The 23,676-nt window shown below is 52.6% G+C and overlaps 1 protein-coding gene across 1 annotated transcript in view; it reads left to right on the top strand.

Annotated features, from left to right (window-relative positions):
- DENND3 (DENN domain containing 3) overlaps positions 1 to 14,020 on the top strand; it is a 50,858-nt gene extending 36,838 nt beyond the window's left edge. Inside the window, exons 17-23 of the mRNA XM_068983900.1 lie at positions 1,221 to 1,328; positions 3,096 to 3,235; positions 7,261 to 7,421; positions 8,641 to 8,774; positions 13,382 to 13,500; positions 13,582 to 13,719; positions 13,820 to 14,020. Coding sequence (XP_068840001.1) covers positions 1,221 to 1,328; positions 3,096 to 3,235; positions 7,261 to 7,421; positions 8,641 to 8,774; positions 13,382 to 13,500; positions 13,582 to 13,719; positions 13,820 to 14,020 — 1,001 coding nt within the window. The remainder of the gene's footprint in view (positions 1 to 1,220; positions 1,329 to 3,095; positions 3,236 to 7,260; positions 7,422 to 8,640; positions 8,775 to 13,381; positions 13,501 to 13,581; positions 13,720 to 13,819) is intronic.
- The last annotated feature ends 9,656 nt before the right edge of the window (positions 14,021 to 23,676 follow it).

Here is a 23,676-nt window from a genome sequence, read left to right as displayed (position 1 = left end):
GAGGTTTCCGCCTCCTACCTGTTGCACACACTGTGTCTAACGAATAGCTCCCATACGAGTTGTTGTTTGGACATGTTTTTATTCCTCTTGAGTCAATAGCCAGGAAGAGTCTGTTTAAAATGTCATCACAGAATAAGGGGAAACAAACCTGGTTTTGTGTTCATTCCCCTCGGGGCGATTTGCTCTTTGCCGTGTCTGTCACTAACTGTGACATCACTAGTGCTTCCTGGTGCCAGGAGCCCCTCTCCTGTATCCCCGGACACCCTCCCCCCCGCACTGCCCCCACATCCCAGGACCCCACTCTCGGGGAGCAGCCAGGATGCTCCAGTTGCTGGAGGGACTTGGAAGAGCTCTTGTCAACAGTCCTGGAGCCAGATGTTGATGGCAGGGTTTTTTCTCCCCCTTAATTAGGAACCAAATCAAATACACCCTACACTTGAGCTGTGGAGACCACTCCATGCTCAAGCCTGATCTTTGTCAAGAGTTTACAGAAAAGCCTTCTCACTCTGGGCACCGCGTCCGCAGTCTCCATGGAGGGACCCAGCACATGACACTCACTCTTGACCCCATACTGCAGGGGCGGTCCCCCAAGCTCAGTGTCCCGGATCCCTCATTCCCAATCAAGGACTGTTTGCTCTGCATGAAGCGTAATGAGGCAGTGATACGTGATCCTGGGCTTCAGTGATAGCTTGTGGTCCATTCGTGACGGAAGGTCTGAAAATGAAACTTTCTGAAGTTTGCACCCCGTCCCTGGAGGGAGGCACTTGGCAAGCACTGGAGATATCTGTTGTGTGTGTGTCGGGGAGTAGGGGACGGGCGTTGTTACTGGCCCTGACCAGGTGAGGCCAGGAATGCTGCTAAAGCTTTTGCAGTGCACAGGACTCCCCCGACAGCAGCCACGCCATGGGGCGGGGTGAGAAGCTGCTCGTGGCTTAGACTGATAGAGAAGTATTCAAAGTCTTCTCTCTGCTGGAGCGTCCCTACCAGTTGAGTGTTAGGTCATTTAGCTTGACAGCTGTGTTTAGATGACAAGCAGTGTGAGACCTTGGGACACACTCACCCTCTGGCCGGAAATGCTTGGCTTTACTTATGTCCAGTTTAAAGAGAGCTTCATCTTCGCAAATCCTGGCTTTACCCCAGGACTAATATCCTAAGGGAAGCAGAGTGTGCGAGTTTGTCCTGGAGTCTGGGGACCTGACCCCTACGTGTCTGCGTTTCAGTGCCCATGGCGGTTCCGAAGACAACCTCGGAAACCCTGAAACACAAGATCAACCCCTCAGCGGGGGAGACCGCCCCACGAGCCATTGACGTGCTGCTCTACACCCCAGGTGAGGCCTGACCCTGGCTGCGTCGCTGCTGGGTTTCGTAGCTTTATTGACGTCTACTTGATTTACAGCGTTGTGTTCATTTTTGCTGTACGGCAAGGTGATCCAGTTAACGCACGTGTGCCCATTCTTCTTCATATTCTCTTCCCGTGTGGTTTATCACAGGACATTGATTACGGATCCCTGCGCTGTCCAGTAGGGCCATGTTGTCTGTGTTGCTGCTGTTCTTTTCAACAATCTGGGAGCTGAGACTTGTGTTTAAGGCCAGCACTGAAGTGGAAGGGCAGTGGCAGGATGAGGGTGGACAGGGCCCAGGTGGTTTTCTGCCGTTGGAGGCAGAACTCTGGGTGACCAGGTGCAGCTGCTCTGCGGACTCAGAGGCCACAAGGGGCCGTGCGTGGCTGAGTCCCCATCCAGCCTTGCCATTCTCACGTCCAACGGATAAAGCCCCTGCACACTCATCTTTGGTCGGGGCGAGCCTGGTGTCACTGGGATGGGATGACGGCCCACCCTGGGCTGATGCGCACGTCTGATGACACGGCTGGCTGTTCCCCCCGGTCAGGGACCAGGGGCGCACCAGTCAACACCTCCGAGAACGCTGGGAGCCAGGGAGCCAGGCCCCGGGCACTGAGCCTGGCTTCGGAGCATCTCAGGCTCTGGGGGACTGCAGACTGCGTCTCAGTGGGCAGATCACCCCAACGGGGCCAGGGGACCAAGGCATGAACACCGCAGAAGGACTGGCAGATTCACACTTCCTGGACTAGGACTGAGGTTGGTGCTACAGAGCAGGGGTTGGGGGAAGACTGTCTCCATCGTAGGAGGCCCTGGGACGCTGTGGGTCCACGTGGAGAAGATGGAGCTCAAGCACAGCTCAGATCACACACGGCCATCGGCTCCAGGGATGGAGATCAGAACGTGAAAGGCAAAAGCGATCATAAGCAAATGAAGCTTGGGGATGATAATACAGACGATAATCGTGACCTCAAGATAAGGAAACAAAGCACGTAAAAACTACGGGCCATAAAGGAACAGGTTGGTGAATTTGACCATATAAAGGATTTTTAAAAGAAACTTTCAAGTGAGTGAAATCGATGGTTGCAGACTTGGAAAGGATGTTCGTAAGAGAATAGACTCGACACGGGGTGTTCTAAGTCGGTGGTGTTTAAAGAGCGGCTACAAGTCAAGGAGAGTAAGAGCCCGATTCAGAAGCAGGCAGGAGGCCTAAACACTTTCCCATGGAGGAGATCCAGACACCCAGCTAAAGCCATCAGCCTCATGAGCGCCCAGGAAATGCAAACAAACCACAAGTGAAAAATCAAAATCTTCACGGTGTCAGAGTGGCCACGGTGGGAAAGACCGATGGTGCCCAGTGTGGGTGGCCACGTGGGTACAGCAGGAACCCGGCTGCGCTCGTTGCGGCGGCGGGGGGTGGGGGTGGGGGGGTGGGGGGGTGTGTGCGGTGGCCGCAGACCTGCCCTCTGTTCCTGAGCCCCCTTCCCGCTGCCTGAAGCGCTGCCCCAGAGAATGCTCAGGCCTCCTGCCATCCTGCCTGGGGGCGGGGTCTGTCTGTGCTTCTCTGGCTGAACCAGCCGGTCCACGACTCTGAGCTCCAAGGGGCTTGGCGGTTCAGGCTGTGCTCGCCTTTGGAGCCTGGGCGCCCAGGGTGGCACCTGGCACTGAGCAGGACCTGCGTCTTGGCACAAATCACAAATCCCATGCCGATGCGGCAGGGGGTTTTCTTTCAACATGTCGGGTTGCTTTCCTCTCCAGGGCATCTTGACCCAGCGGAAAAAGTGGAGGACGCTCACCCCAAATTATGGTGCGCGCTGAACGAGGGCAAGGTGATCGTGTTCGACGCTTCCTCCTGGACGATTCACCAGCACTGCTTTAGAGTGGGCACTTCTAAGCTGGTGAGTAAACAGTGTGCTGTCAGTGTGGACAGTTTTCATCCGCTTCTGGGTTAAGTTGCGGTTTCGGAAAGCGAACATGTCCACCTGCGTAGGCAGCGGATACTTGAAGCCCACGGCATCACCGAGTCCTGTTGAGTCGGGGTTAGGGCTTTCCTTTTTTAAAGCTCTATGTTTCCATTTCTCTGCTTTGGGCTGTGCTGGGTCTTTGTCGCTGTGCAGCTTTCCTGTAGGTGTGGTGAGCAGGGGCCACTCTCTAGCCACCGTGCTTCTCATTGCAGCGGCTTCTCTTGTTGCGGAGCACGGGTTCCTGAACATTGAGGCTTCGGTAGCTGTGATTCCTGGGCACCAGTGCACAGGCTCAGCAGTTGTGGCACACGGCCCTAGCCGCTCCACAGCACATGGGATCTTCCGGATCAGGGATCGAACCCGTGTCTCCAGGCAGAGTCTTTATCACTGAGCCACCAAGGAAGCCTGAGGGGTTTTCATTTTTATCTCGAGCTTTTAAATTGAATGTGAACCTGCTCTTTCATTTAATTATTCTTGTTTAAGTGAGCAGATAATGGCTTTACCTGCCCCCCCCACCCCCCCGCACTCTGAAAACTATTATAAAACTGGATTTCAGTCCTGTGAAGGGCAGGGCTGTCTTCTCACATTTACATTTTCAGTCACCAAAAACAGACACTGGAATTATTTTAACATATTTGGGGTCAAGACTGAGAACCACTTAAATAAAATTGGCGTAATATTATAGTTATCACGTGGTTGAGAAACTTCAGTTGTTTGAGCTTTTACACTGATAACTTAGTCAACTTTACTTTATTAAAAGAAAGTTCAGTTCAGTCACTCAGTCGAGTCCGATTCTTTGTGACCCCATGGACTGCAGCACGCCAGGCTTCCCTGTCCATCGCCAACTCCCGGAGTTTACTTAAACTCATGTCCATTGAGTCGGTGATGCCATCCAACCATCTCATCCTCTGTCGTCCCTTTCTCCTCCTTCCTTCAATCTTTTCCAGCATCATGGTCTTTTCAGATGAGTCAGTTCTTAGCATCAGATGGCCAAAGTATTGGAGCTTCAGCATCAGTCCTTCCAATGAATATTTAAGACTGATTTCCTTTAGGATGGACTGGTTGGATCTCCTTGCAGTCCAAGGGACTCTCACGAATCTTCTCCAACACCACAGTTCAAAAGCATCTTTAGCGCTCAGCTTTCTTTATAGTCCAACTCTCACATCCATACATGACTACTGGAAAAACCATAGCTTTGACTAGACAGACGTTTGTTGGCAAAGTAATATATCTGCTTTTTAATACGCTGTCTAGGTTGGTCATAGCTTTTCCTCCAAGGAGCAAGCGTCTTTTAATTTCATGCAAAAACCACCTCACCCGACCCCCTAGAAACCCAGGGTCAAGTGTTAGGTCTTTAGCCATTAGTGCTACCAGGATCAGCCCACTGGTTTTTGGAGGTTTCTCAAGGCCCCTCACGGCTCTTTGAAAATCATTTGTTTCTGTGTGATGTCACCCACATGCCCCAGGGCCTAACACAACCACACCTGGAACGGGCCTTGTGAATTCTGGTATTTCCAGGAGAGGGGTGATCGGTGCTCTTTCTGGTGGGGTTCGAGCGTCTTTGGCGACACTACCCTGCTGTTCAAAATGCTGTCACACCTACTCTCTGGAGGGCTTCATCCTGTCAAGACCCTCAGTTCAGTTCAGTTCAGTTCAGTTCAGTCGCTCAGTCGTGTCCGACTCTTTGCGACCCCATGAATCGCAGCACGCCAGGCCTCCCTGTCCATCACCAACTCCCAGAGTTCACTCAGACTCATGTCCATCGAGTCAGTGATGCCATCCAGCCATCTCATCCTCTGTCGTCCCCTTCTCCTCCTGCCCCCAATCCCTCCCAGCATCAGAGTCTTTTCCAATGAGTCAACTCTTCGCATGAGGTGGCCAAAGTACTGGAGATTCAGCTTTCGCCTCATTCCTTCCAAAGAAATCCCAGGGCTGATCTCCTTCAGAATGGACTGGTTGGATCTCCTTGCAGTCCAAGGGACTCTCAAGAGTCTTCTCCAACAGCACAGTTCAAAAGCATCAATTCTTCAGCGCTCAGCCTTCTTCACAGTCCAACTCTCACATCCATACAGGACCCTCAGAGGGTACAAAAGAAGCCACTGTCCCAAGGGGTCTTGCTAGGAAAATTTTCATGCCAACTCCTTTAACGTGAAACAATTCTTTTTTTTTAATGTGAAAAGCAAGGTGAAGCGAAGTTTGCATACCTAAGTGTTCAGCTTATATCCACTCTGATGGTCACGTTCCATCATCTAAAAACAAGGGGACAATCTATGGCATGGTCTATGCCTCCAGAACTGGGCTGAGATAGACACACTGTGATTCAAGTCCATGTTGCCAAAGGATGGGGATCATTCTTAAAGCTGCTCAGCACCATCCCCCTCCACACTCAAATGATGAGCTTCGGATGATAAAGGAACGGGATCCAAGGCACACTAGAGCAGAATACTTATAGAAGCCTAATAATGCTTTAGATCAAACGAAAAACAAGAAGGAACAATTAAGGACATCACTCTTCCTCTAAAATTTAATTTTTTCCTGTTGCTTCTTAGTTGCAAGCATTTCAAAGACTGTTTAATAATAGAATAACTTTAAAATCCTCTTGAAAATGAAATCGAATGGCTGCATTTTGTATCGTCTATTGATCGCCAGTTAGGCCAGGCAACATTTAATTAAAGCAGAAAGTTAACAAATTATGTGAAAATATCTTCCCACTAGTTTCAGAGGGACATTTTGTATCATTTGACAAGGCAGAAACTTGGGCAATTATCTCTAGAAAATGCTGCCTCCTCTGAAATTTGAAGTTCAGAGTGGTTATCTGAGATATCCTTGGGCCACTAAAGAAAGACATTTTACTAAAATTATAATAATTCTCTGGTAGATGCCACAAAAGAAAGGGCTTTTTAAAATAATTAATTCTGAAATTAGCAAAGTAGCATCTTTCGAGAATACGTATTGGTAAAATTATCAGTTTTTATAAGCTCTTTCATGTGGCAACCATAAGTAAAAGTAACCACCAGATAAGTAATGGTAACCACCAGATAAAGTAACAGTAGCCACCACTGATAGTGATTTACTGTATTAGATCTAGCCTCAGCCCCTCCAACATGATGTAACTGTTATTCTTGTCTTTGGAAACCTGAGACATCTGTTGAGTTTCAGTAAAAAGTTGCTAGTGTCATGGATGAAGTCGGACACCAGCTCAGGACATTTTTAGGGATGCTGTTGGGTTGGTTGAGATGTACCAGCAGACACACTTACAGTTCACACGTTTACGTGGCTCTTATGACTCTTCAGTGTTTTGGCCCTTAATTTCTAATTTTGGAAACTCTACAGATAACCACTGTTGTCATTTTTGCCACGCCGGAATCCCTGAGGGCTGTCTCCAGCTGCGGGAGCGCTGGTGGTCTGCGGGAGCGCTGGTGGTTTTGTTTCTTGCTAGTGTGCAGTCAGTCATCACGGTCTGCAGATTCGCCTCATCGCTCACTGATTTGTGGCCCCAAAACAAACGCTAATGGAGCTTTCGTGGTTGTCCAGGGCCCGGGAGCTGAGTGCATGTTTTATCTGAGGTCGGGTGAGGCGACTCTGCCTCTAGGGTCAGCTCAAACTGTGCACAGGTGGCCTTTTCACGGCCTATTTAGCGCCACGTTTTTCACATTTTTGTGCTTTGTGTGTGTGTGTGTGTGTGTGTGTGTGTGTGTGTGATTTTGCTGTTTAAAATGGTGCCCTAGTGTAGAGCTGAAGAGCCCCATGGAGAAGGTGTGGACGCAGTTCGGACCTGCGTTGTTCAAGGATCAAAGGTGTCCTTAAACAGAAGTGCACATCAGTGATGCCGTGTTGATCGCGTGACAGTGGTGTGACCTGAGGCCAGCAGGAACCTGAGCCTGTGGGTCCCCAGGAGCGGTGGCTCGGCGCGGGACACACGAGCCGCTGACCACGCTGCTGTCTCCTTGGGCCGACAGAACTGCATGGTGATGGCGGAGCAGAGCCAGGTGTGGGTCGGCTCGGAGGACTCGGTCATCTACATCATCAATGTCCACAGCATGTCTTGCAACAAGCAGCTCACCGACCACCGCGCCAGCGTCACGGGCCTGGCCGTGCAGGACGGGCTGCAGGCGCCCAGGTGCGGCGGGCTGTACTGGGTGGGGCGCTGCCTGGCTCATGGGGGGGTCGGGGTCCCAGAGGGCAGGATCTCGGTGGCCGTGGGTGACGGCTGGCAGGGCCCGGGCCGGGCAGGGGGAGCAAAGCGGGTCTTTGCGAGCCAGGGGGCATCCCTGTGTGGCTCTGGTTGTGGGTACAGAGAAGTGGTCCGAAGACATGGTCAGAGACCCCCTCCGGGAGAGCATGGTGGGCACGCAGTGGGCCCCTCACCTCCCCGCCTGTTCCCTGGCTCTGGGGTTGGCCTGCTGTCCTTGGCCTGTGGACGCATCACTGGAGTCCTCCGTCTTCTCATGGGACCCCTGTGTGCCTGTGTCCAGCTGTACCCTTCTTATCAGGATGCTGGTCAGTAGCTGGATGAGGGTCCACCCTGGTAGCGTCATTTAACTACTTCTGTGAAGACGCTGCTGTGAACTGAGGTGGCATTTGAAGTGCCGGAGGGTAAGGGCATCAACATATCTCTCTTCGGGACCGCAGTTCAGCCCGCCAGCTGCTGAACCTCACCTCATTCCTCACTGTCCTTACTTCATTGAGATTGGCAGGCCCCGAGGGCAGCCCCTGTCTGTCCTCTCGCTGTGGCCTGGGCCTGGATCAGGGCCTGGCACGCAGCAGGTGAGGGGTGGGGGGCACTGAGCACCCTGCGGAGCCCGCTTCCCACTGTGGCCTGGGAGCAAGTGGGCACAAGTGACCATGGCATGGCTCCTTTTGGGGGCTCCCTTGGAGCCACCCACACCCTCCTGTCCCCCGAGTTTCAGGGGTGCTGTGTGTCCCCAGTCGAAAGTGACACGCCGTCAGAAGGTGAAGGGCACACACAGCACTAGCTGAGCCTGCCCCCTACAGCTGCCAGTGCCTGAGCCCTGCTGACCCTTGACTTCGCCTGTGCAGGGGTGCAGGGAGCACTGGGTTTCTGGCCCCTTGTTGGGGGAGGTAGATTTTAGTGAGGTTCTGCTCACAATCCCTGATGGAGGGACAGCGAACCGTGGTGGGAGGTGCTGGGGGCAGGCGTGGGCGCTGAGCTTACCCCCAACACCCTGGCGTCCCCGCGGGCGGGGCCGTACGTGCTGTGCCGGGTGGCAGCTAGTTCTTTCTGGATGGAAGGGCCATCTTCCCATCATCAGCGTCATCGTCACCACCGTGTGGTCTTCTCGGGGCCGCAGTTAAGTGTGCGTGTGTTCACCCCCCAGCACCGTGTACTCGTGCAGCGCGGACGGAACGGTCCTGGCGTGGAACGCAAGCTCCCTGCAGGTGACCGGCAGGTTCCAGGTGCGCGGTGGAGGGCTCTCGGCTATCAGACTGCACGGCGGCCGCCTCTGGTGCTGTAAGTGCCCCGGCCCGGCCCCTGCCCCGCCAGGCCAGGAAGAGGTCACGCCCTTTCTTCCGCTTCGAATGGGGCTTCAGAATGCAGGTTCCTTCTTTGCGCGCCTGCTCCCCACATCCCTTCGGAGTGTGCGGCTGCCCGCTGCCCCACCCCTTCCCGTGCCCCCTTCCCATTCCTCCTTCCCCTCCCAGTGCCCCTCCCTCTCTCGCTGCCCCTCCCCTCCCTGTGCCCCTCCCCCGTGCTCCTCCCCCCTCACTGCCCTTCCCCCTCCCAGTGCCCCTTCCCCTCTCACTGCCCCTCCCCCACTGCCCCTCCCCCTCCCACTGCCCCTCCCCTCCTGCTCTCGCTTCGCCCCTGGGGCCGTGGCTGCTCCTCTGCAGCCCTCCTGGCCCCATCCTGTGTGCTGACGTGTGTGGTCCTAAGCAGGCACTTCGCCGAGGGGGCCAGGTGGTGATGGGGAGGTGCAGACGCCTGAGGCGTGGCTTCTGTATATATGAACGCCACACCACAAAGGTGGCCTGCGCTTTGAAGGCTTCGCTAGCGTGTGCCAGATCCCACGCATGATGGTCATGTATACCTTTCTAAATCGAAGGTTGTTTTACTTGTGATGAGACGCACAATGTGTGTGTAGTTAGCTGTGTGTTGAAAGTGCACACCACATAACAGCTGACGCAGGAGACACAGAACGTTTCCATCCGGGCTGCTGGTCCGGCCGTGCCCCTCTCCAGGGAAGCGCTTGTTCTGAGTTCTCTCTGGGTTTGTTTTCCTGGTTCCCGAACTTGCTGTAGATGGGCTCTACAGCGTGCACTCTTTTCATCCAGCTCGGGACAGGCAACATGTTACTGGTTCCCCAGGGGTGGACCTGGGCTAGCAATGTTTCACCATCTGAGAAACTGTCATCTTCTGAAGCTGCCGTATCGTTTTATACCCCCACCAGTGGTATATGAGGCTTCCAGTCCCTCCCCGTGCTAACCCAGCCTGTCATCTATTTTTATTATAACGACCCGGTGGGCGTGAAGTGGTATCTCACTGCGACTTTGGTTGCATTTCCCCTGATGACTCGGACTGTTTGCCATGTCTGTGTTTTCTTCAGAGACATGGCTATTCAGATCCTGTGGTCATAGGCCTTCTTGCTTTCAAGGCGATTAATGACATGCTGCTGCTGCTGCTAAGTCGCTTCAGTCATGTCCGACTCTGTGCGACCCCATAGACGGCAGCCCACCAGGCTCCCCCGTCCCTGGGATTCTCCAGGCGAGAATGCTGGAGTGGGTTGCCATTTCCTTCTCCAGTGCATGAAAGTGAAAAGTGAAAGGGAAGTCGCTGAGTCATGTCATGGCTGGGTGTAAACCTTTCTTTTTTTTTCCTCCGTTTTCCCATCTGTACTTCTTTTGTTACTTCTTTCCTGCCTCCGTTTGGGCTTTTTTAAAATTTTATTTTAAATATTCAATTTAATCTTCTTTGTTGTCTCTTTAGTTCTTGGGGCTTTGTTCTGCTTTTTAGCAACAGCTCTAAGGATTTCAATTTCAATATGTAGCCTTTACTTCTCACTACATACCTTCAGTGACTATTACACCACTTCATGTATAATGGACACAGGACACAGCAGTAGAATCAATCCCACTTACCTTTCTTTCCCCTTCCCATTGCTGTTAAATGCCATATTTTATTGCTATGATTGAGATAAACTTCATATTTTAGAAAATTTTGCCCAAGTACTCAATGGTCTTGCAAAGAAATTAAGAAAAAACTTTATTTTGTTCCATATATTTATCATTTCTGGTGCGCTTCATCCCTTCTGAAAATTCAGGTTTCTGCCTTGGATCACGCTGCCTCTTAGCCTTAGGATTTCCGATGACCTGTGTCTGCTGTAAACGGAGTCCAGGCTGACAGGTGTAGTTTCCCTGCACTAGAAATGTCGTTCCATCGTCTCGCAGCTCTTCTTGCTCCTGATGAGCAGTTGGCCGTCATTCCCACTGTTCTGCTGAACAGAAAGTGTCTGGGGTCAGTGGCTGCTTTTAAGGTCCTGCCTCTGGTTTGCAGGAGTTGGAATAGTGTGCTTGGGTGTGAAGGGCTTTGTGTTGATCTTGCTTGTGGTTTACTTTCTTGAATTGAGGGGAACCCCGGGAACTGTGCCGCTCACCAAGTTTTGTGCTTCCCAAGACTATATCCTTCAGCTTTGGTTGGTCTCCGGTGACTGTCAGATGTGTGTGTGTCCATTCACGGATGCATTTGGGACTTAAAGGTCCCTGTTAAATACGGGGAGGGATACAACAGATTAGAATAAGGGTAGATAACCTCGTTTTCAGGGTGGAATTCCTCATAGTTTTCAAGTTAATGAGTACAGTAGGTAGTTTTCCTATTTAACAATGAGAAAAGCACAAGGGGAAAGCAGGATTTCTTTGGGTAAAGAACAGCGTTTCCTGTGAGGTGCTGTTCCAAGTCTATAAGCAAGGATAACAAGCTAAAACCTCGGTCACTCAGCTGATGAGGTCTGTGGGCGCCGAGGTACAGCCTGAAAGGGTGTGAGTGTGGAGGGGCTGGGTGACGCCTCTGACTCCCCCACAGGCCCGGGTGAGGCGAGCCTGGGGGTCCTGCCTTCCCTCTCCAGTCTGGCCAGTGTCCCGGACCCTCTGTGCCCTCTCCTAAGTCTGCGTCTGCTGCAGCACCACCCCGCCCCCTAGGCCTGAGCACCCCTCACAGGACGCGGCTCCGGTCACTGGGAGGGAACGACCCGGTCCTGCTCCCTGTGGTCGGAGGTGGGCACCGGGAGGTGCAGGTGTGGTCCAGGCTGCAGCCTCTGTGTGCATTGTGTCAGATCTGGGGTCGTCACAGACGACTGGTCACTTTGGGCTGGTCCCTGGCACCTCAGTCTCTCTGCTCCTCTCAAAAGTGAGGTGGAAATGCCATCATCTTTCCCCTGGAGAGCAGGCTGGCAGCTGGGAGATGCTAGAGGCAGAACGTGGGCCTCAGAGTGTCAGTGACTGTGAAGGTCACTGACAGTTGCGCCAGAAGGCGGCCCTGGTGGGTTGGGCACCTCGAGGCCAGTGATCAGTTCACCCACATCTGTGGCCCCACCCCCTGCTCCATGTGCAGCAGGCCCCTGTGCGCTCACACAGGCTGGGTGGCTGTGAAGTCTGCCTGCCGCCCTCTGCAGTGTTGGTGGGCAGTGAGCGTGCTGGTCGGCACTAAAGAGGGGGGTCCCTGGGGGCATTAGCACCTCTTGGCAGGACGTCCTGCTGCCCTGGTATTCCTAACAAGTAGAAGCATCTGAAAGGACCTTCGTAACTAGGCCAAGCGGATGATGGCATCTCGGGATGAAAGCCTTTCTGGAGGGATGCTGGGGTTCCTATTAGGCCTCGGGCAGGAAGGAGGCTCTCGCCTCCTGTGACTGAGAGCCCAGCTGAGCTCCCGAGGCCTGAGCTCTGCCAAGGGTTACTTCTCGGTGGGCTTGGAGTCCACCCACTGTGACAGGAAGCTGGAGCCCTTATGGGGGCTTGCACCTCCTCCCTCTGCAGCCCGCGGGGCGGGGCTGCGTCCTCCTGTCCCTGTGGCTTCATGGAGAGTGGGAGGCAGAGGGAGCAGGCAATAAAAACCCCGAGAGGACAGCCCTGCAGCTCCTCAGCTTATCTTGAACCTGACTCCATCTCCCCTGGAGTCTTGATCTGATGACCTCGCTGCTGGATAATTTTGATGACCTGTAGCTCTCATGATATGGAGACTTGGTTTGCTTGAGTGATTAACAGAAGCAGAGAGGAGCTTCAACAGAGAGATGTGTCCCACAAGGCTGGGAACCATCAGCTAGAGCTCTGATCTTTACCCATGCGGATAGCACATGGCGTGGCTGCAAATAACCATAGCAGGAAGAATTCCACTCGCTTCCTCGTCGGTAAAAATAGTGCTAACCGCCCAAAGGTCTCTGAGGGAAGAGTGAAAGCACCACGTGGAGGTTCAGTTCAGTCACTCAGTCATGTCCAACTCTTTGCAACCCCATGGACTGCAGCCCACCAGGCCTCCCTGTCCATCACCAACTCCTGGAGTTTACTCAAAGTCATGTCCATTGAGTCAGTGATGCCATCCAAGCATCTCATCCTCTGCCATCCCCTTCTCCTCCCACCTTCGATCTTTCCCAGTATCAGGGTCTTTTCCAATGAGTCAGTTCTTCTCATCAGGTGCCCGAAGTATTGGAGTTTCAGCTTCAGCATCAGTCCTTCCAATGAATATTCAGGACTGATTTCCTTTAGGATGGACTGGTTGGCTCTCCTTGCAGTCCAAGGGACTTTCAAGAGTCTTCTCCAACACCAGAGTTCAAAAGCATCAATTTTTCTGCGCTCAGCTTTCTTTATAGTCCAACTCTCACATCCATACATGACTACTGGAAAAATCATAGCTTTGACTAGATGGACCTTTGTCAGCAGAGTAATGTCTCTGCTTTCTAATATGCTGTCTAGGCCTGTAACACGGAGGCTACAGTTCAGAGTGTCTCGTGCCGCACTCAGATGTGGGGAAGGGGCCGTGGCCTGCCGGTCACCCCAAGCCCTCACGGCCCTTTCGTCCCTGCGCGTCACGTTCACTGTGCCCGTCCCTCATCCCGCTCTTCGGTCCTGCAGGCGCTGGAGACAGCATCCTGGTGGTGAGCATGAATGGATATCCTTGTCAAGAGCTGAAGATCAGCGGGAGAGTTAAAGAGACGGGCTCCTCCTTCCGGGGATTCCAGCTCATGCCTGAGGTACCCTGGCACGTTGGGCTGGGCTGGTGCCCCCGAGCCGCGGGACTGCCACTGTGCTCGCCCTGACCCGTTTCACTTTAGCAGGAGCAGCTCTGGGCGGCCTGTGCTGGGTACCCCGACGTCTACGTCTGGAGCCTGCAGGACCTAGCCCAGCCCCCACAGAGGATCCACCTCGAGGACTGCTCTGAGATCAACTGCATGATCAAGGTGAAGAAGCAGGTGAGAGGATGTGGGCCCAGGGGTACCCCTTGCTGCCTGCCCAGCGGCCCCAGATGCCTCCCAGCTGGGCTACACATGTGATGCCCGCTTCTCCTGGCAGATCTGGGTAGGCGCCACGGGGCTGTCGCAGGGGCGACTGAAGGGGAAGATCTACGTGATGGATGCGGAGAGGAGGACGGTGGAGAAGGAGCTGTTGGCCCACGCGGACACGGTGAAGACGCTGTGCTCCGCGGAGGACAGATACGTGCTGAGTGGCGCCGGCCGTGAGGAGGGGAAGATCGCCATCTGGAAGGTCGAGTGACGAGGGGGTGTGTGCCCTGTGAGCCAGGGACGTGCCTTCAGCCAGCTGCTGGTGCTTCCCCAAGGGAGGCAGTCCGAGCCGGCTGGGGCCGTCCGCCCGGCGTTGGGGGGTGCCCACTGCAGGGCCTGCTGGGCTCTCTGACCGCTGTTGGCACACTTCCCCTCCTGGATGCTGGCTGATGAAACTGGACCGTTTTGGCTGGGGGTGAGGTTTCTCAGGCAGCCTCTGCTGAGAAGCCCTCCTGTGATGTCTGGATGGTTCCAGAATCTAAGCCCTGGGCCAGCGCCAGGCCAGCAGGGAGCCGTTGGGCCAAAGGACCTGTGAGCTGTAGACCGCTGGTCTCTGGCCGTGCCTTCCCGCCCGCTTCCCGCACTCACTCGCCAGACACCAGGCGCCAGGCTTACAGGAGCCCGGCGGCCGCACGCTGACCTCCTGTTTCCAGCAAAGCTCACGAGAAGGGCTGCTTTTAAATGCCCGCACTGTGGTTGAGCAGGTTTGCACCTGCCCTTGCTGTTGCCCGTCACAGCAGGTGGCAGAGCCTGCCCAGGGAGGGACAGCACTGGGGTGAGGCTGTCTGCATGGGGCTGAGACAGGCTCTGCGTTTTTTCTTTTTAACAAATGCAGTGTTTTTATAATGAAAAGAGACCCTTTTTATACCAAAGATCAGCATTCTATCTAAAACAGTGCAAACAGACCCTTACCAGACACACGTGTCCATTTCTGCTGCATTTGGATCCTGGGCGCACAGCGCGTAATGTATGTGTAGACAGTGCCTTATTATTTAACTGAAGAGAATCATACTAGCAAAAGACGTTTTGTACAATTTTACTGTAACATTGAGCTTTCGTCCCTGTTTCGGCTTGGCTGCTGGGCACGGAGGGAGCGCTGCGTCCGGGCCCCAGGCTGTCCCCCGTGGACCCATGGTGCGCTCCGCCACAGGAGGTTGGCTGCCACACCCTCTGCCCTGGGTTTGGGGAACCTGGTTAGACATCCTGCCAGACCTTGTGAGCGAGGTCTCTGTCAGGCCCCCAGGACACAGCCAGGCTTCCGAGGCATCTGCAGTGACTGTTGGTTGAGAGCTGTGGCCCAGCCTCTGGCTGGGTCTATAGAACCCAAACATTCTGGAAGGTCTGATCATGTTCTGAGACTGTGGTGCAGAGAAGAGCCAGGCGGCTGAATCCTCCCAGTCCGTCCTTCTGGGGAAGGTGTGTTCCCCTGACTTCTAGAGGGAAGACAAGACCAGCAGCAGAGGGCAGAAGGTGGAATTCTGGCTTTGTACACACATGAAAAACTAGGGTAAAAGCCCGTCAGAAATCCACATAAATTATTGAATTCCCATCCACGTGCACCCAGGTATTTTCACCTCTTCAGGAATAAATTCTCATGTACTAACACTGCTTCCAGTTTCTGTACTTTAGCCAACGTTAACTTGTGGGGGGCTTCTTTAAAATAGTAAAGGACTGCTCGACATCACTAATTATCAGAGAAATTCAAATCAGAGTGACAGTGAGGTAGCACCTTACAGCAGTCAGGACGGACATCGTGCAAAAGTCTACAAATAACAAACGCTGGCGGGGTGCGGAGGAAGGGGAGCCCTCCCACACTGCTGGTGCGTGGATAAGTTGGTGCCGCCACTACGGAAAACAGCATGAAGGTTCCTTAAAGAGCTAAACATAGAATCGCCATATGATCCAGCCATCCCTCTCCTGGGCATATGTCCAGAGAAAACTATAATTCAGAAAGATACATGCAGGACTTCCCTGGTGGTCTGCTGGTTAAGAATCCACTTTGCAATGCAGGGGATATGGGTTTGATCCCTGGTCGGGGAACTAAGATCCCACATGCCACAGAGCAGCTAAGCCCACGAGCCACAGCTGAGACCCGACACAGCCAAATATTAAAAAAAAAAAAAAAAAAAAGACACATGCACCCCTGTTCATAGTGGCACTATACACAACGGCCGAACATGGAGGCAACCTGGATGTCCATCAACAGAGCGGATGAAGATGGGGCCCGTACGCACGGTGGAATGCTACCCCGCCATAAAATGAACGAGAGGACGCCGTTTACAGCAACATGGGTGCCGCTACACAGGATCGTACTGAGCGAAGTAAGTCAGAGAGAGAAAGACAAACACCATGTGCTAAGCCTCACCTGTGGACTCTAAAATATGGCAAATGAACCTATCCGTGAGACAAACATACTCAAGGACACAGAGAACAGACTGGTGGTAGGTAAGGGGGTTGGGGAGGAATGGGGTAGGAGGCTGGGGTTAGCAGGTGTAAGCTTTCACGGACAGAATGGACATACAAGGTCCTGCTGTATAGCACGGAGAACTATAGTCCATATCCTGTGATAAACCATAATAGAAAATATTTAAAAAGTATATTTGCGTGTAACTCAATCACTTTGCTGTACATTATAAACCAACTGTACTTCAATTTTAAAATATTAAAATATCTGCAACCTTGGTATAGACAAAGATTATTTTTTTAGAAACAATGCAAAAAGTGCTAAATACAAAAGAAGAAATTAATGTATTAGGCTTCATCAAAATATGCCATTAAATGAAAAGAGAAACCACAGATGAGGTGAAAATATTGACAGTACTATGTCTGACACAGACTTGCATCCAAAATATATAAAGTGCTCCTACAGATCAATAAAAAGAAAATTTTTTAAATGGGCAAAAGATTCTTCACTAAAGAAGGTATATCAATGGCCAGCTTGAAAAGAGGCTTAAAATCATGAGTCATCAGCAGTGTCAAACCACAGTGAAATAACACTTGTATACTTGAAAATGGCTAATGTTAAAGATTCACAACAACAAATAAGAGGATGTGGAGCAGATGGAGTGTCCATAACTGGATAAAAACAGCAGAACCACTGGGCAAGCTGTCAGGTTCTTTTAGACACATACCCACCCTACAACTCCGCAATGCCATGCTTAGCTTTTTCCCCAAGATAAAGCAAAACATATGTCTACGCAGAGACTCATGAGAATCTCCGTAGCATCTTTATCTGTAATAGCCCTGAGCTGGAAACACCCATCAGCTGGAGAATGGATATAATATAGCTGCAGAATGGAATTCTATACAGCAGTTAAAAAAAAAAGGAACAGCAACGTGTTTGATTCTCCAAAACATGCTGGGCAAAGTTGACACAAAGGCTGCTGTTTTCGTTTATATGAAGTTCAAACCAGACAAAAACAATCATGATAACTGAATTCATATCAGTGGGGATCAGGGGTAAGCTGGAAGGCATCGAGAGAATTATCTGAAGAAACCATTTCATGCAGATTGAGTATTAGGAGTAGGCTTGTATCAGAACGTTCATAGAACATTGGACCTGTTCGTGTCACTGTGTAAATTCACTCACTTTAAAAAAACAAGAAAATCACTACGGATTCTACAGATGTTAAAGAATTAGGGAATATTTTGAATTTGATGCCAGTAAATTTGGCATCAAACTTAGATGGAATGGAAAATTTATGTAAGAGATATAAACAACCATGACTAAGAAGAAATAGATACCTGAATAGACTTATTTACAATAAAGAAATTTAATCCATAATTTAAAAAAACGACAGGAAAAAAATGACAAAGGAATAAATAATACAAATTTGCTCATTCTTTTCATGAAAACAGAAGAGTTGAATGCTTCCTATCGCATTAATAAGACTAATATTACCTGGCTACAAAATAACAGATATTACAAAGAAAAAAAATACCAATTTCCCTCATAAACATTAAAATCTTTTTAAAAAGTGTAGAAAGTCAAATCTAGCGGTACATAAAGAGGACATTACCTTATGGTCAAGGAAATTCAGCACAGGAATGCAAAGTTGGCTTAGTATTCAAGACCAGTTGATGTGATTCGCCATCTTAGCAAATGCAAAAAGAGAAAACACAAGTTCACCTCAATAGATTCAGAAACAATATCTGACATAATTCAATATCCATTCATGTTAAGAACGCGCAGCAAACTAGGAATAGAAGCAAACTTCTTCAGCTGGATAAAGAGCAGCTAAAGCCCACAGACATGGTACTTAATGGTGAAGACAGTGTTTTCACTCTGAAATCAGAAATAAGGCAGACTTCTTTCTCTTACAGATTGGGAGAAAATCTTTACAAATTATATGTCAGATAAAGGAATTCTATCCTGAGAAGTCAAAAGTAACATGGAAAACAACCAAAAAAAAAATAGGACAAAAAACTAGGGTAGAGATTTCACCAGAGAAGATACATCAATTGCAAACACAGGAAAAGATGCTTAGCATCTAAGGAAACACAGATGAAGACCACAGAGACGCCACTGCATACCCTTCCAGGCTCCCTCGTGGTTTATGGACCTCTGGAAGAGTCCTGCCTTGTCCTTGAGTGTATCTGTGTGTGTGTCTATCATTTCTGAGCACCTGGGAAAGACACTATGTGTCCACCTTCTAGTATCAGAGCTCAGTTTCTTGACCTAAAAATTATTATACAGGGACTTCCTTGGCAATCCAGTGATTAGGACTCTGTGCTTCTACTGCTGGGGGCACAGGTTTAATCCCTGGTGGGGGAATTAAGATCTTACATGCTGTGCTGTGCAGCCAAATATATATAATTGTTATATAACTATATGTTATATAACTATATATGTTATATAACTATATAATATATATATGTTATATAACTATATAATATATATAATTATATAATTGTTATACAATTATACAATCTCTCAATTTTGTTGGCAGAACCAAGCATGATGTGAACAGAATGATGCAAAAAGAACTGTGCAAATGGGAAGCAGATAAAAAGTCTGTAATTAATGCCAGTGTGTTCTCTGTAGAGTTTGAAGCCAAATGTGAGATTTCCCACTAAGAATTCAACTCTTTTCACTAATAATTTTTTCTTCCCCCACTTCCAGGAAAATCCTAAGGCATACCTACCAGAAACACAAATCTGAATTTTTACAATGACAGATGAGTTACAGACAGGTGATAATAGACAAGATGAACAAAATATAAATACAATTTTCTCTGATTTTCCAATAAAAATTAAAATAACATCCCACGCAAAAACTTCTGTTCATATTGTTAAAAGAATGTAGTAGACCAATCCGTGCTAATAAGAAAGATGAACAAGTATTTTAGTAAACAAAAAATGTAGATTGCAAACTCTACGTGAAAGTGAAGTCGCTCAGTTGTGTCCAACTCTTTGTGACCCTGTTCACTGTAGCCCACCAGGCTCCTCTGTCCATGGCAAGAATACTGGAGTGGGTTGCCATTTCCTTCTCCAGGGGATCTTCCTGATCCAGGGATCGAACCCAGGTCTCCCGCATTGAGGGCAGATGCTTTAACCGCTGAACCACCAGGAAAGCACAAAATGTTGGGTGGTTCAGTTGTAAAACCCAAACAAAACATTGATTCTGCACTAACAGCGGTGGGACAGATGTGGAGGCTTGCGGGTTGAGACGGGGTCCGAGGCGCTCGTTTTCGGTGACATACCCCTCGAGCCTGCGCACCCTCCTGCTGGCGCCTGGTGCGGCCCCCGGGGCGGGAGGCCCCGGCCCGCCCCCCGTCTCGCGGATTCTGCGCACCCCGTGCGGACGCCAGAGGGCGCTGCCAACTCGCTCGGCCGCGAAGGGGACGAGGGCGGTGCCCGGACTCCAAGCTCCGCCCCGCAGGGAGGGCCCGCCTCTCACGGCCGGCGCAGCCGCAGGAGGCGCGATGCATGGTCCCCTTTAGTCCCCAGGAGCCCCTTGGTCCCTCCGACCGGGAGGTGTGCTCGGGTTCCGCCCGCGGGGCGCTCATGGCACAGCGCAGGACTAGGCCCCGGGGCCTCCCAGCCTCCATCCCTTTGATGACCAGGATGGATCGCCCTGATAGGCCCCTTGGTGACCGCACCCCCTCTCCGACTTGCGCGAGCCGACCCCCTTCTCCCATCCCCCATCCTGGGGCCGGCTTCTGCTAACCCCAATTAAGGGCCACCCTGCTCCCCACTGGGGTTCCCATGTGAGGCTAGCGGTAAAGAACCCGCTTGCCAGTGCAGGAGAAATGAGAGATGCAGGTTTGATCCCTAGGGTGGGAAGGTCCCCCTGGAGAAGGGAATGGCAATCCACTCCAGCCTTCTTAGCCTGGAGAATCCCATGGACAGAGGAGCCTGGTGAGTTGCACCGGTTCAGAGGGTTGCAGAGTCAGACACGACTTAACACGCATGCACGCTCTCCTCCAGTGCAGGTCAAGCAGACCCTTTTGATCAAATCAGCCCCTCCAGCATCACATCTCACCACCTGTGTGACCTTGGGCAAACCCCTCCCCTTCCACTACCCCCACTGCCAAGTCAGGGTGGCGGTGACTGGCAGCTGCCTGCGGCCCCACCCAGGCCCTGTGGCACCCATCTCCTGCCTGATGGCAGCCTGGCCCCTCTGGCTGGCAAGTGGTAACCAGGGTGGCTCCCGAGCTCCGCTCTTTCCTGGAAGGCTCGCTTACCAGTAGTCAGGACCCTACCACCCACCCACCAGGACAGGCCTTGGGAAGGAAGGTCTGCCAGACGTTTGCCCAGCCCGGGGTCTGGCCTGAAAGGGCTCTGCCAGGTCACCGGATGCCAGGTGGGTCTCATCCCCTGCTGGCTCAGCCTGAGCCCACACCTGAGCCAGGTGAGGCAGGGGCCCCGAGGGTGTTGGGGGCTCAGACATGGGCCCCAGGTTGGGAGCTGGGAGGGCCTCTGAGCACCACCCCAGGAGCCCACACCCACTGGCAGGCCCTCCCCACACTGGGCCCTCAGGCTGCAGGGAGGCAGGGGCGAAGGGAGGAGCTCTGGCGACACAGCAGAGACACCCACACTGGCATCTGGCAGGGAAAGGTTTATTAAGCTTCAACCACAGAGTAACAGAGCGAAACAGACGTAGGGGGAGCCCGGTCTACACCGGGCGGTGAGCACGTTACAGATAGGACCTTGTGCGTGTCGGGGGGCGGGGGGGCAGACAGTGCCATCAGCCACAGCCCCCGGGAGCAGCTGCGAGACCGGGGGCTCGGCGCTGAGACACAGAAACACCAGGCTGCTTGTGCCCACCTGATACAAAATTCAGTAATGTGCGATATTACTCTTTATAATCCCTTTTCCTCATAAAATGTTATGTGTTTAACACACACTTATATCACTGCTAAAATCAGCAAGAGCTATTATAGTGCTCCAACTTAATAAGTTGATAAAAAAATGTTGTCCTGTGGCCAGTTCACAATGGAACCAATTAAGTCCTGTTCCGAGACGCCTGGGGAGTTCCTCTGGTAACAAGAGGCATTTCCAATCATCAGTTCATTCTGCCACCGAGACACAGTCCTGGTCCACAGCACACAGAGCCGTGCCCCTGGTCGCCTGGGGGAGGGCCCAGCAGAGGCGGCCACACCCAGGGACAGGCTGGGCGAGGGGGCAGGATGGCAGGGGCCGGCTCCCCACCAGGAGGTAGTGAGGGAGGCCCCGACGTGCTGCGTGCTTGAGGGCCGCACTGAGCGGACACCACTCCCTGGGCAGCTGCGCTCAGGAAGTGGGCCCCCGGCAGCCCCGTTAGGCCGGCCTGAGCCCCCAGGCCGGGGAGCAGGCAGAAGACAGATGGGGAGTCTGAGAAGCAGCCACTTGCAGATGGAACGTGAACGGTTGTGCGTCTGTCACTGGTAGCAACATTCCGGGAGGGTCCTTGCCTGTGCTCGGGGCGGGGGTGGCCAAACGGAGACGGAGACTCAGGTGTGAGCCAACAGCTCAAGGTGCTCTGTCCAATGAATGTGGTGTTTGACAGACTCGCTCCGAGTGGCTGTCTCTGGCGCTAGCAGCCCACACCCTTGGCCACAGGAGGGAACGGCTGGGACCTTCTGGAGTGTTCTTCAGATACACCACACAGGCAGCCCCTTCAGAGGCTCGACTTTGGGGTTCTGGGGGGCAGAGAGCTACTTCCCCACACGCTCATGCCTTTAATAAACACACCTGAGGACTACTTGGAGCCAATGACCTTCTTAGGGCCCAGCCGTTGCCTGCCCCCCACAAGGGACAGTGGGGAGTGGCAGGGACACCCCACCCAGAAGGGACAGTGGGGAGTGGCAGCCCTCCACCCACCCAGAAACATCGCCAACGCTGACTGCTGGCAAAAGGGGGACAGGGTGCTGCCTGTCTTCACCGAGCTGACTTTTTAGGAAACCAAAGATGCCAAATCCATGCCACCCTATCTGGGTAGTCCATCGATATGACCCGGCAACCAGCCAAATCCCTACCAAGCTCTCTGTTCACAGCACCCAGCCCTGACTGGTGCCCATGACCCCCAGGGCCCACGAGGCCAACTCCAGGCTCGACTTTAGCATCGGCTACCTGGCCAGCCCACCCGTGGGTGGCACCACCCACTGGTCACCTTGGCCGGAGACCGGACAGAGGACCTTTCAATGAGGGGCCAAAGCCACACTTCCCGGAGCAGCCTGCCGGCGGACCCCACAGCTATCTGAGGTACAGCGTTAGGAACCAACCACAGCCCCCAGCCACGGCCGGCCACTACCGCGTGGACAGCCTGCTCCGCTTAAGACACCAGGTGACGCCAGAGCCTCGGGTCAGTGCAACCTGGGAATAACCTCGCTGCGGGGATGGGGCTGAGGCAAAAGCATTCACTCCACAACACCCCCCTACAAAGCTCATCGCCAGTCGAGAGGTGGAGGCTGGCTCCACAACTGCTGTCTCCTGACCCGGGCCACGAGGCACCCGCCCTCCCAGATCCACACGGTAAGACACACTCCAGTCACACACAGGCAGAAGGCTTGGCGGTCTGCAGGACTCGAGACTGCCGCACACGCACTCACTTCTCTGCATCAGCCGCCGACAGACGCCCTTCCCCAGCGGGCCTCTGCCCCGAGCGCGTACCAGGGTTGTTCTTGTCCTTCCGTGTCTTCGCTGTTTCAGACCAGGTTTAAGGCTGGCACCCCTGGGGCCCTGCTTGCTCCTACACAGCAAGCCCCGGCCGGGCTGTGGACAGGGTGGGCCCAGGATGTGCGGCCCTTCCGGCCGGTTCATCGCAGAGCTTGACTCGGGCTCTCCCCCACACCCCTACATTTTCAGCTCACTGCCCTCCCCCGTTTTCTGTCAGGAGACCCAGAGCAGCTAAACAGAGGCTGCGATCTAGAGTCACAGGAGGAGGACTTTCCATCCTAAAGCCACGAAGGCTGTCGAACGGCATCAAAGTGACCTGCTGGGTACCCGCCGGGGGGGCGAGGGGAGGAGCACAGACCGGATGTGGGGCTCAGGAGTGGGAAGGACTTGCCCGTCTGGGCACAGGATCCCCAAGGCCCTTCTCCAGCCGTGATGCACGTCAGAAACACTCCCATTTCCCAGTTGGTTCTCCGTGACCCTGGGGTTCCAGGGGAGGACACGTGGCTTGCGGCTGCATCCAAAACGGACAGGCACTGCTGCTCCTCAGGGACAAATTGCAACCTGCAAAGTGCCGCCAGTGACAGAGAGACGGGATGGGACCAGAGGCCGGTCAAGTACACGAAGCACGGCTGTTCCTCTCAACACACAGGAAATTCAAGTAGTTTATTTAAAAACTGCGTAGTTTCATCTTGAAATATATATCTATGTATATATATTTGCTTTAGAATGATCATATTGCAGCATGACTCTCATGCGTTTTAAAGTACT

Source organism: Capricornis sumatraensis, chromosome 11 (genome assembly GCF_032405125.1).
Source record: "Capricornis sumatraensis isolate serow.1 chromosome 11, serow.2, whole genome shotgun sequence".
Taxonomy (NCBI): domain Eukaryota; kingdom Metazoa; phylum Chordata; class Mammalia; order Artiodactyla; family Bovidae; genus Capricornis; species Capricornis sumatraensis.
Note: the sequence above shows the minus strand (reverse complement) of the source record. Positions and strands in the feature narration are given on the sequence as shown.